Raw genomic sequence first — 14,238 nt, 5'->3', positions numbered from 1 at the left:
CCACTGCATTTCTGCTTCTGTTGGAAATGCTTCTACCAGCCTATGGCTCTTTAGGTCTGACTTCTTGCCTGTAGGAGATATCATTGGTGCTACATCCATATCTCCTTGGACCATCCATTGTAGTGTACAATCCTGACTTCTAATGATGTGAGCACTTTCTCTGGATCCCAGAGTTCCCTTTGCCTGTACCTATGGCCAGAGTCATGCCCTGCCCAGAGACGCTCAGCTAATGACTGACAGGAGATGGGGTATGATATCCTAGCTCCCTCACCTCTCGGATGGGGTAAGTTGAGTAAGTAAGTAAGTGGGGTAAGTTGATGCACCACTGCTATCTTTCTTTCTCTCGATCCTTGCTTCCCAGGGTTGTCTGGGACATCCTATGCTGTCTCACAGACTTCCATGGAGGGAGGTTCCAGGGGTAGCTGGCTTAATAATACTTTGTTATTAGTGTTGTTTCCACCTCTGGCTCACTTCCCCACTCTGTTTCCTAGGAATATCTCTGAAATAAGGATTTGAGAGCAAGTAGCCAGTCTTCATTTGGTTCTCCTAAAGGCAGACCCTGAGACACTGCCCATTCCTAGTCATCCCACAGTAGCAATGAAAGGAAATTTAGACAAGAGTGCTATGATCACAGGGAGAAAGAAGGGTCCCTCACTTGACTTTGGCAGCTTCTGGAAGATGCTGTAGTTCTGAGGGCATGTTCAGGATGTCAGGGAAGTGCTTCTCCAGGATCATGATCAGGTAATGGAGCAGAGAGATGTTTCTGTGGATGAAAGGTCATGGGTAAAGGAATGAAGGCCAGGAAGAAACTAGTGGGAGGGGTCAGGGGAAAAGGCAAGGAGTTTGAGTCAGAAATGAAGGAGGAGGGAAGAGGCCAGGGTGGGGTGAGATGGAAGATAAGGCAGCAGACAAGATCCCACCTGTCAATGCTGGATTTGGTATCTGCAATCTTGTTGAGGCTGGCCACCCGGAACCCATAGGCTCCCCCACGCTGCCCTTTGTTCATGAAGTTGCCGATGGCCAAGACGACCTCAAGCATCTGCCTTAGACGCTTGCTGCGGATCAGCTCCCGGGAGGCCAGCAGGATGGCTAGGAGAGGAGGGACAGGTCATAGCCCTACAGAGACTGGGCCAGGGCAGCTGGTCCCCTTGAACACCAGGATGATGCCACCACACGGTTCACTCTTCAACTCTCAAAGGGGCAGAGACTATACCCACACCTCAACAGACTGATCTACTTCATACCTGCCCACTTCCAAGGGAAGCAGGTAAATTGACCAAAAGCCAATTTAACAAATAACTCATTCTCAGAATGTGCCAATTCTTCTTAATATATTTAAGAATATCTTTTCTTGCATATATCCAAAGATTATTAGTAGTTCTTTCTATGGATATACACAAGAATATAATACTTTTACTTTTTTTAAACTTAGTGATTAAAATTTTAAATTTCAGCATTTTACATAGTATGGGACTGTTTCTGCCTCTTTTGAAATGCTGTTTAATTTTTTTTTAAAGAAAAAATCCCTGTCAATTAAATTATCACATGTCACTAATATAATATTCCCATATTTTTGTTCTATAAGATAAGGGTATGCCTTGTAGTTAATGCTATCTTTGATTTAAGAGTTTACTTGACATCTTGTTGAACATCATTTAAATTTTCCCCAACTTTTAGGAATTTTAACAATTTCTCCTCAATGCCTTAAATGATGCATTTGCTAGAAATACAATTTAAGGTTAACAGTAACTGAAACTTCAGTATTTCATTCCAGGATGGATGCTCTGGCCCATTCTCAGCTGTTGTGTACTAATGGAGATGCACAAAATTGGGATACAAATCCTACAGTGAAATTTTGGGTACTAGTTATGGAATATGCTTTCCGATTATTAAGTGTGGTGATAGGAACACCAAACCATCCCATGATTTTTAGCTTATGCCAAACTGAACATTCTTTAAGATGCTGCTATGGATCTAAAGTGAGAACCATCTGACCAAAAGTTTGCAGAAATCCTCAAAAGCAGTTAAAAGTAAGTAACTGGGGGGGGGGGGGGCTGTAATGTAGAGATCCTCAGGACCTCTCAGCTTGTACCTACTTCAGCCTCAGCTGTCCTTCCAGGACACTCTCTGTGCAGAGAGCCCTAGGAACACCCTGGCCTGCAACCACTTCAGCTCCAGCCATCCCACCAGGGTGTCCCCAGCCCCTACCAGCCACAGCCCCAGTCAGGCAAAGTCACCAGATACACATAGCCTACACAGGGGATAACCATACACAAGGCCATTCCTTCAAGTTTTAGAGAATTAGCTGTTCTGCCTAATCATAGAAATAAAGACTAAAAGTTAAGAAAAAGGGGAGACAGAGGAATATGCTCCAAACAAAACAAAACCTCAAGAAAAGAACAAAATGAAATGGAGATAGCACTATTCCTGATAAAGTTAACAAATAGAAAATATGAAAAATATTTGGAATTAAAGAACATAAATGAAAAATACACTAGAAGGAATCAACAGATTAGCAGATGAGGAAGAGATCAGCAATCTAGAAGACGGGGTAATGGAAAACAAACAAGCTGGACAACAAAAAGAAAAACGTTTTAAACGAGGACAGGTTAAGGGCTCTCTTGGAGAACATCAAGTGAACAAATATTCATATTGGGTCCCAGAAAAAGAGCAAAAGGGGCAGAAAACTTACTTGAAGAAATAATAGCCAAAACTTCCTTAACCTGGAGACATCCAGGTTCAGAAAGCACAGAGAGTTCCAAATAAGATGAACCCAAAGAGGTCTACACCGGGACACATAAGAACTAAAAAGCCAAAGATTAAAGATAGAGAATTTGAAAGCAGCAAAACAGAAGGGAAGTTACACACAAGGGAAACCCCCATAAGACTGTCAGCTGATTTTTCAGCAGGCAAGAAGGGAGTGGCAGGATATATTCAAAGTGTTGAAAGGGAAAAATCTATAACCAAGACTACTTTACCCAATGAGATTATCACTCAGGGTTGAAGGAGAGAGAAAAGATTTTCCCAGGCAAACATAAATTAAAGATGTTCATCACCCCTAAACCATCCTTACAAGAAATGTTAAAGGGACTTCTTTAAGTGGAAAAGAAAGGGCCATAACTAGAAGTTTATATATATAAAAATTATACAATATTATATAACTGTATATAATATACATTATATAATATATAATTCATATATTCATATACATGAATAAAAGATATAAAGTATGATACCATATACATAAAATGTGGAGGAGGGAGTAAAAAATTATTTTAGAATGTTTTCAAACTTAAGTGACCACCAAGTTAATATAGATTGCTATATACTTAGGATGTTATATGAACCTCATGGTAACCACAAATGCAAAATCTGTAATAGATACACACACAAAAATAAAGATAAAGCCAAGAGTCACACTAAAGGAAGTCACTAATCACAAGGAAAGAAAGCAAGAAAAGAAGAAAGGAACAGAAGAACTACAAAAACAACCAGAAAACAAATAAAGAAATGGCAATAAATATATAACTTCTGATAATTTCTTTAAATGCAAATGGTCTAAACTCTAGAGTGCATGATGGATTAAGAAAAATTCCTCTATATGTTGCCTATAAGAGATTCACTTCAGACACAAGACATACAGACTAAAAGTGAAAGGATTGAAAAAAAAGATATTCCATGAAACAGAAGAAAAAAAAAAAAAAAGCCAGGGTAGTAATACTTACACAAAACGACTTTAAATCAAAGACTGCAATAAGAGACAAATAAGGGCATTACATAATGATAAAGGGGTCAATATAACAAGAGGGTATAAAAATTGTAAGTATCTATGCACCCAACATTGGAGCACCTAAACACATAAAGCAAATATTAACAGACATAAAGGGAGAAATTGACAATAATAATAGTAGAGACTTTAACATTCCACTTACATCAACAGATAGATAATCCAGGCAGAAAAATCAGTAAGGAAATAGTGTTGCTCGGTGACACATCAAACTAGATGGACTTAGATATACACAGAACATTCCATCCCAAAATGACAGAATACACTTTACAAGTGCACAAAGAACATTTTCCAGGATAGATCACGTGTTGCACCACAAAATAGTCTTAATAAATTCAAGATTGAAATCATATCATGCATCTTTTCTGAACACAGTGGTAAGGAACTAGAAATCAATCACAAGAAAAAACTGGAAAAATACAAACATATGGAAGCTAACAACGTGTACTAAATAGACAATGGGTCAATAAGAAATGACAGGAAATCAAGAAATATAAGGAGACAAGTGAAAATGAAACCACAATTATCCAAAATCTTTGGTACTCAGCAAAAGCAGTTTAAAAAGGGAAATTTATAGCAGTACAGGTCCACATCAAATAAAAAAAAATCTCAATCTAACCTTATATCTAAAAGACCTAGAAAAAGAAAAATCCAAGGTGAATAGAAGGAAGGAAATAAAAGAGCAGAAATAAATTAAATAGAACCTTTTAAAAAAAGTGGAAAAGATCAATGAAACCAAGAGCTCATTTTTTGAAAAGACAGGTGTAAGTGGTAAGCCTTTAGTCCTATTCATCAAGGAAACAAGGACACAAATGAATAAAATCAGAAATGAAAAAAATGACAACTGACACCACAGAAATACCAAGGATTATGAGAGTACTATGAAAAATTATATGCCAACAAACTGAACAACCTAAAAGAAATGGATAAAGCCCTAAGAACATATAATCTTCCAAAATCGAATCAGAAGGAAGTAGAAAATCTGAACAGACCAACTACCAGTAACAAAATTGAATAAGTAATCCAAAAACTCCCCAATAAACAAAAGTCCAGGAACAGACTGATTCACAGGTAAATTCTACTAACCAATTAGAAAAGGGTTAACACCTATTCTCAAGCTCTTTCAAAAAAATTGAAGAGGGAGGAAATCTTCCAAATACATTCTATGAAGACAGCATTACCCAGATACCAAAAGCAGACAAAGACACCACAAAAAAACAAAAACGAAACAAAAAATCCTATAGGCCAATATCCCTGATGAACATAGATGTAAAAATCCTCAACAAAGTATCAGCAAACCGCTTTCAACAATACATTTAAGAAAATCATTCACGAGCAAGTGGGTATCATTCCAGGGATGCAAGGATGGTTCAGTATTTTAAAAATCAACATGATACATCACATAAACAAGAGAAAGGATAAAAACCATATGTTCATTTAAGCAGATGCAGAAAAACCATTTGACAAAATTCAACATCTGTTCATGATAAAAATTCTCAAAGTAGTTATAGAGGGAACATGCCTCAACATAATAAAGATCATATATGAAAGACCCACAACTACCATCAAACTTTATGGTGAAAAGCAAAGTTTTTCCTTTAAGACCAGGAATAAGACAAGGATTTCTATTCTCACCACTTTTATTTAACATTGTAATGGAAGTCCTAGCCACAGCAATCAGACAAGAAATAAGAGATATTCAACTGATAAAAAATTAAGCTATCACAACTTATAGATGACAGGATACTGTATGGAGAAAACCCTAAAGACTCTATTAAAAATCTATTAGAATAAATGAATTCAGTAAAGTAGCAGGATTCAAAATTAGTACAAAGATTTTGGTTGCATCTCTATACACTGATGATGAAGCAGAAAGAGAAATTAATAAAATAATTCCATTTACAATTGTATCAAAAAGAACTGGGATAAACTAATGAGGTAAAAGACCTGTATTCTGAAAACTATAAAACACTGCTGAAAGATTGAGAAAAACTAAAATAACAATAACAATAAGAATCATCTATCTTTGATTATTCCTCTTTTAACAAAAAAACATTTTCAATTTTATTTTTTTTATTTTTTTTTTTTTAAATATTTTTTTTTAATTTATTTATTTGACAGACAGATCACAAGTAGGCAGAGAGGCAGGCAGAGAGAGAAGGGAGGAAGCAGGCTCCCTGTTGAGCAGAGAGCCCGATGCGGGGCTCGATCCCAGGACCCTGGGATCATGACCTGAGCCGAAGGCAGCGGCTTTAACCCACTGAGCCACCCAGGTGCCCCCATTTTCAATTTTAAATGTAAAAAAAAAAAGTGGAAAGATATTCCACACTTGTGGATTGGAAGAATTAGTATTATTAAAATGTCTATAATATCCAAAGCAATCAACAAATTCAGTGCAATCCCTATTAAAGTACCAATAGCATTTTTCACAGAACTAGAAAAAAAAAACCCTAAAATTTGTACCATATCATAAAAGACTCTAAGGAGCTAAAACAGCATAGATGGAAGTATCACAACTACAGATCTCAAGATAACCTACAAAGCTGTAGTGATCAAAGCAGTATGAAATTGGCACAAAAATAGACACATAGGTCAATAGAATAGTATAGAGAACCCAGAAATAAATCCACAATTAAATGGTCAATCTATGACAAAGGAGACGATAATTTTCAATGGGGGAACTGGACCACTTCCTTAAACCATACACAAAAATAAACTCAAAATGGATTAAAGACCTAAATGTGAGACCTGAAACCATAAATGTCCTAGAAAAAAACATGGGCAGTAATCTCTTTGACATTGGCCTTAGCAACAATTTCTTAGATTTGTCTCCTTAAGCAAGAGGAACAAAAGCAAAAATAAACTGTTGGGACTACACCGAAATAAAAATCTTGTGCACAGCAAAAGAAATTTTTGACAGAACAACAAGGCAACCTACTGAATGGGAGAAGATATTAGCAAATGATATCTGATAAGGGGTTCATATCCAAAATATATAAATAATTTATATAACTGAACATCAAAAAACAATCCAATTTAAAAATTGGCAGAGGACCTGAATAGACATTTCTCCAAAGAAGACATACAGATGGTCAACAGATACATCTGCTCAACATCACTGATCATGAAGGAAATGCATATCAAAACCACAATGAGATATCACCTTACACATGTCAGAATGGCCAAAATCAAAAAGATTATATCAACTGTTGTCAAAGATGTGGAGAAAAAGGAAATCTTTTGCACTGTGTGTGGGAATGTAAATTTGTATAGCCACCGTGGAAAACAGTATAGAGGTTCACCAGAAATTAAAAATAGAAATATTACATGATCCAATAATTCCAGTGAGTATTTACCCAAAGAAAATGTAAACAGTAATTCAAAAAGATATCTGTACCCCTATGTTTACTGCATCATTATTTATAATAGCCAAGATATGGAAGCAACCTAAGTATCCACTAATAGATGAATGGACGAAAAAGACACAGTTGTGCCAAAGCTTTTTATCAAAATAAAAATAGTCCCAATAGTCCCAGTAGTTTATTTTGGCTTTTGTTCCCCCTGCCAAAGGAGACATAGCTAGGAAAATGTTGCTTAAGGCTAATGTTAAAGACGTTTACTGCCTATGTTTTCTTCTAGGACTTCTACGGTTTCAGGTCTCACACTTAGGTCTTTAATCCATTTTGAGCTTATTTTTGCATATGATGTAAGCAAGTTGTCTAGTTTCACTCCTTTGCACGTGGCTGTCTAGTTTTCCCAGCACCATTTGTTGAAGAGACTGTTTTTTTCTCATTGTATATTCTTGTCTCCCTTATAGATTAATTGACCATATAATTGCGAGTTCATTTCTGTGCTCTCTATTGTGTCCCACTGATCTATGTGTCTATTTCCGTGCCAGTACCATATGAATAAAGAAAAAAGAGACAAACAAAAAAACCAGACTCAAATATAATGAACAAACTGGTGGTTTCCAGAGGGGAGGGGGTTGAGGAATGGGTACAATAGGTGAAGGGGATTAAGAGTACACTTATTGTGATGGGCACCGAGTAATGTATAGAATTGTTGAATCCCTATACTGTATACCTAAAACTGAATATAACCCTGCATGTTAATTATACTGGAATTACAAAAATAAAAAGCCACTGCCTTAAATATATACAATTGTGAATCTTAAGTATATACACTTGTACATCTTAAATATATACAATTTTTGTCAATCATAGCTCAATGAAGCTGGGAGAAATTTTTCAGTACACCAACAAAGAAAGAAGATACACACAATGTAATATTATTCATCCATAAAAATGAATGAGATCTTACCATTTGTGACAACATGGATGGATGGATCTAGAGAGTAAAATGCTAAAATGAAGTAAGTCAGAAAGACAAACACCATATGATTTTACTTATATGTGGAATCTAAAAAACAAAATGAGGGTTGCAAAAAGGAAGGTGGGTGGAGGGATGGGGTAACTTGATGATAGACATTAAGGAGGGCATGTGATGTGATGAGCACTGGGTGTTATACGCAAGTAATGAATCTTTGAACATTATATAAAAAACTAATGGTGCACTATATGCTGGCTAATTGAATTTAAATTTTTTTTTACGATTTTATTTATTTATTTGACAGAGATCACAAGTAGACAGAGAGGCAGGCAGAGAGAGAGGGGAAGCAGGCTCCCCACTGAGCAGAGAGCTCGATGTGGGGCTTGATCCCAGGACCCTGAGATCATGACCTGAGCCGAAGGCAGATGCTTTAACCCACTAAGCCACCCAGGTGCCCCTGAATTTAAATTTAAATAAAGACTTAAAAAATAAAAATAAAAAACAAAATGAACAAACAAAAACCAGACACAGACTCATAAATACAGAGAACAAACTGATAGTTGCCAGAAGGGAGGGATGTGGGGGGATGGGCAAAATGAGTGAAGCGAAGTGATAGATGCAGCCTTCCAATGATGGAATACATAAATCATGGAGATAAAATGTACAGCATGGGGAATATGGTCAATGGTATTATAATAGCCTTACATAATGTAGCTACACTTGTGGTGGACATAGCATAATATACAGACTTGTCCAATTTCTATATTGTACATCTGAAACTGATATAACATGTGTGTCAACTGTACATTATATACACATCATGAAATTAGCAATAAAATAAAAGTAAAAGTTTAAATTGGAAAAAGAAGAAGCTATAAAAGTGAATGACAAGTTTTGTCAGTACATAGTCAGTCTATGATCTAATAGAGGAATTACTCTTGAAGGGTATTAGAGTGGTTTCTAGTCATTTTTTTTCTTAAATTACAAACAGATTGGTTAAATTAATTATGGTATTCAGACAACAGAATAAAGTGCGACACTGAAAAAGAATAACTCACTGCTAGCGGTAACAATAGGGTAATTTACAAGCACAATGCTGAGCAAAAGGAACCAGCATAAAATTATCCATACTCTAGTATACCATTTATATAAAGTTCGAGACCAACAAAACTTTTAAAGAAGCTAGACCAATGGTTGCAGGGGGTAATGTTTGAGAGGAGATATGAGGAAGGGGTGTTTAGGGCTGGCAACATTCCAGTTCTTGACTTGGGTGTTGATTTCACAGGTGAGTTTACTTTATGATAATTCATCAAGTAGGACACTTGTGATTTATGTACATTTCTGTATGCATATTTGAATAAAAAGTTTACTTTTGTAAGTAGTTCTTAAAAGTTTTTGGCAGTTCATAGCGGTTGGGATGGTTTTTCTAAGGTTGATATGCTACTTGAGAAATTTGCAAAAGAATCCTCCTAAAAATGCTAAAATGTTGGCAAAACAGAAATTGACAAAAGTTCAAAGGAAATCAGTATAAATGGGAAAACTCCCATTGCAATGCAGACATTTTAGATAAAGTCATAAGAATAATATATTCTTGAATATATTCATAAGAATGTTTACATTTGAAACCATATTCATCTTGACTATATTCAGTAAACGTATTCAAAATGAGAATCAGTAAATTTGGTATATTCAACAATGAACAGATTCATAAGAATATATTCAAGAAAAATATGTTTCATGAATATATTCATAGAATTGGTAAATCTGTCGAATTTGGTGAATTGGCTTTTGGCAAATTGACCCAGAGGCCCTGGTGGAAATTGAGGAGGGTAAGGTCTCAAAAGCTCATCAGCAGCTGATATAGGCCAAATATTAGCTTACCAGGAATATTTCCTAGTACTGGAAGGAAAAATAGGAATTCCAACTCCTGTACAATTCTCTGGTCTCCACCCCTAGTTCAAGCCACTGACCTGATTCTGTAAGATACAACTTCAGCCACCTCCTTCTGACTCTCAGAGGAAGAGCCATCCAGACCTTTCTAGAATAGCTAGCAGCCATTGCTACGGCAGAACAATTCTTACCTTCCCCAGTAGGTTATCCAAAACATGACTTGCTCTGCACAGCTTGATATTAAAGGGAGACTCTCCTGAGCATTCAGAGACTAACACTTAGGAGGAGTTTTGCAGTGGGCTCTAAGATTATCTGAGATTCACCCTACCCAGGGGCTAGGCTACACTGGTTCCACATCTCCAAGTGGCAGTTGCTCACATTTGCTCCACTGACCCAAGACACACAAATGGTTGAGCAAATATCTTGGCTCATTCCTGCATCCAGTGCCTCATGCCCCAAGGGCAGTCTGCAGGAGGACAAAGAAGGTTGTATGAAGGTAGGGATTCACTCATCACCAGGGCAGAAGGTACTGCCAGACCTCAAACCTGCAGAGTCACAGCTGTCCTCAATCCTTCTCCCTCAGAACAATCAATAATTATTACACCCAGCCTGCAGTTGCCTTGTGTGTGTGAATACACGTTGGGGGGGGGGGGGCGCAGACTGCAGAAAATGTCTGCCTCCAGCTCTGTCACACACCACCTACCCCCACCCCCAAACCTCCCTGAAGCAACTCCAGGAAGGGCCAGTCTCTGGACTGGGCATCCCAGGAAGTGCTGGTCAGCCCTGGTGTCCAGCAGAGGGGGCCCATGCTCTGCTCCACCCCCAGCCTATCCCTCTCAGCCTCCTGGACTCAGGATCTCCTGTTCCACTCTGCTGTCCTATCTTCCCCACAAGTGAGCCTCACAGCCTCTCTTGCTTCTCCGCTCGTGGGTCTTCTTGGACCTGTCTGCGTTCTTCCCCCAAATCCCTGCCCCTCTGTCTTCTGCTATCGTCTATCAAGTACCACAGGACAAAGAGTGAGGGATGAATTCTGAAGAACAAGATCTGGGTCTAATACTGGGTCCACCATTCCCTGAACAGGGCCTCAGGCAGCATGTCCCCATTTTAGGCCTGAGAGAATGGATACACCCAGAGGGATGTTGTAAGGACCAATGAGACCATCCACGTGGAATGTTTCATGCAGTGCTTGCTACATGGTTCTCACTGAATTACAAATTGACCATCTGGAAAAGGCCTGCATCAGAAGGGTTCCCTAACCCAGAAAACCAGATACCACCAGGAATTACCTTGCTAATTTCCTACTTTTCTGAAAGCTCACACTTAAAATAATGTATCCAGAGGCCTTCTATGAACTTGGCCCCTCAGGCAGGGTAAAGATTGATGAGCTCAACACATGCCAGACCCTGTTCTAGGAACTTGCTATTATCATCATCTGTTCAGCATTTCTGTCCCATGCTGAGGCAAATGTCAACAGACCCCCCACCCTGGAGAGTATCCAGGCTGAGGCACAGGAAACATGTCACATGTTTGGCACATGTGCTCATATAAACAAGTGCATATATCTATAATAATCATAGTTTTAAATTTGTCCTTGGTTTTGGGTTTTTTGGTGGGGAGGCAGGGGCCAGGATTGAGAATGAGAAAGTTTTCTTCTATCCCTGTTCATTGATTTCCACCCCTGGGCCCTCCCAGATGTCTCTCCACTCTAGGCCTCCCCACACCCTCAACCATACCTTCCACTTTGGGCTTTGCCTCAGCCAGCCGCTCCTGGAACTTCTTCTTGAAGAACAGGGCCTGCAGTCGCTGCTGGTAGTGGTCGATCCTGTGGACAGGGCAAGCTACATTATGAGGCCGCCCCCTCCAGCCCCAGGAGCTAGCTTCAGCCCCTCCTTCGTGCCTGCTGCCCTGACCTGCTCATTTCATAGAGGAAACGGTCAGCTCGGGCCATCCGCTCTATTTCATGCTTGTGCTCCTCGAGGAGGTCGATGTCGCTTTTCTCTGGAATGAACTTGAGGAGCTGCAAAGAGCATCAGATGAACGTCAGACAGGAAACTGGTGAGAAGCCGATATGGGAGTTCCCTGCACAGATGCCCATACACTGACCATGCTCAAGATGGGGGCGGGGTGGTCCTTAAAAGAGGCATCCTCACGCAGTGGGTTTATGTTTCATTTGCCTAAAGGGGGCCTCAGGGTACCTGCTCTAGACTTTTCTTTTTTCACTTTTTAAAACTGAGATGCACCTTATATATAGTAAAGTATACTGTTCTTAAGTGCACAGCTCAATGACTTTTTCCTTTTAAACCCTTTTTTCTTTTAAAGTTTGTTGAGGTATAATTTACATAAAATGCATCCACCTTTTGTTTTCTTTAAAAAAAAAAAGATTTTATTTGTTTATCTTAGAGAGAGAGCACATGTACACAGGCTAGGGGAGAGGCAGAGGGAGAGGGAGAGGAAAAGTGCCAAGCAGACTCTGTGCTGAGCTCAGAGCCCCACATGGAGCTCAATCCCAGGGCCCTGAGTTCATGACCTGAGCTGAAATCAAGAGTCAGATGCTTAACCAACTAAGCCCCCCTAGTGCCCCCAAATGCATCCATCTTGAGTGTGCAATTCAATGAGTTTTGACAAAACCACCCAGTGAACTCCCATCCAGATTAAGATACAGATTTCCATCCCCCAGAAAGTTCTCTTGTATTTTTTCCATAAGCAACCCATCCCCCTCCCCGTTATAGCCTCCCAACTGAATTCTTTCACCTTAGATTAGATTTGCCTGTTCTTGAACTTTGTATAAATGGATTAATGCTGTGTGTTTTCTCTGGTGTCTGGCTTCTTTTGCACAACATAATGTCTGAGACTCACCCATACTGTAAGTATGGGTAGTTTGCTTTTTATACATTGATGAACAGTATTCCATTGCAAGAATATACCACAATGTATTTATTCACTTTCTTATTGATGGACAGTTGGGTTGTTCCATGAATAAAACTGTTACAAATATTCTTGCCTCTATCTTTTATAGTCAATGTTTGTATTCATTTCTCTGTACCTTGCGGTGGGACTGCTGGGTAGGAGGGTAGGTTTAGCCTTTGTTTATGCTACCAAATTGTTTTCCAAATTGCACTCAATGAGAATTCCAGTTGCTTGATGTCCTTGCCAACACTTGGCATTGTCAGTCTTTTCAATATAGTTCTTCCGGTGGGTGTGTAGTTCTGCCTTAGTGTGATTTACTATATATCTCTGATGACTAAGAGTGTCAAGCCACTTGGAAACTGTCTTCCATGAAGTACCCATTGAAGGCTTCTGCTTATTTTCAAGTGGAGCTGTTTGTCATTTTCTCTCTCAGATTTGTAGAGCTCTTTATTCTGAATAGGAAGTCTTTGCTACATGTACATAAAGTAAATGCCTTCTAAAGTTTGGCTTGTCTTTTCACTCTAGTAATGGTATCCTCTGATGACCAGAATTCTTAATTCTAATGAGGTCCAACTGATGGTGCTTTCGTTGGTGCCTTCTAGGTTTCTCTTGAAGGACCCAATAAATAGAGGTGGGGGAGATTGGGGAAATATATCATTATGGGTCACTCTGATTTTGCCTTGAGACCCAGGGGGGGATCATAGCTTATACCTCTTGTCGAAGACCTCAATTCCCCAGAAAAGATGCAGCCTTTCCCAGCCTCCCCTCAGAAAGGCTGGTCCAGGGAGTATCTATAAACCTCTCCCCAATGCCTCATCTTCCAGCCTGATTTTTCCTTGACCTAAGAGTCGTGGCCTCTCTGGGGGCAGGGAGGGGTGCACTGCCCCCTAATTTCCGCTCCCATCCCTTCCCCACTAGGGACCTCACCTGCTCCAGCATGTCCTTAGCGAGGTCCTCCTGTTCATCCATCTTCAAGATGGCCTGCCGGATCTCCTCATTAGAAAGCTTCAACCTAAGGCAAAACGCTGCCCCTTAAGCAGCCTGGCTTGGCCCCTCTGCTCAGGACAAACCCCAGCTCTTCTCCTCCCCTGCATTCTCTCACTCACATGAATATGGGACTATATCCCTTAGTGCTCCCCACTTACCTCTTCTGCAAAGCCTTCTCTAACTAAACTCATATGGTCTACTCCATGAACTCAATAATAATGAGATATTTTGATTTTTAAGGAGAAACTTGAATCTGCTGTCTTGCTGGAGTCTCTGTCATAACTGATAGGGACATTTGGGAGTAAAAGGGCCATCTTTAGTGTAGACAAAGAGACAGG

At 39.2% G+C, this 14,238-nt stretch overlaps 1 protein-coding gene across 4 annotated transcripts in view; it reads right to left on the bottom strand.

Annotated features, from left to right (window-relative positions):
* Positions 1-14,238, bottom strand: part of DAAM2 (dishevelled associated activator of morphogenesis 2) — a gene marked incomplete at its 5' end in the record, with an annotated part of 56,655 nt that overhangs the window by 5,362 nt on the left and 37,055 nt on the right. For all 4 annotated transcript variants that reach the window (XM_080805349.1, XM_080805351.1, XM_080805350.1 and 1 more), the window contains 5 exons: positions 656-763; positions 921-1,089; positions 11,740-11,828; positions 11,917-12,023; positions 13,841-13,925. In XM_080805349.1, the coding sequence (XP_080661475.1) occupies positions 656-763; positions 921-1,089; positions 11,740-11,828; positions 11,917-12,023; positions 13,841-13,925 (558 nt within the window). The remainder of the gene's footprint in view (positions 1-655; positions 764-920; positions 1,090-11,739; positions 11,829-11,916; positions 12,024-13,840; positions 13,926-14,238) is intronic.

Source organism: Martes martes (assembly GCF_963455335.1).
Source record: "Martes martes genome assembly, chromosome: 6".
Classification (NCBI taxonomy): Eukaryota; Metazoa; Chordata; class Mammalia; order Carnivora; family Mustelidae; genus Martes; species Martes martes.
This window is presented reverse-complemented; position numbering and strand designations above follow the sequence as displayed.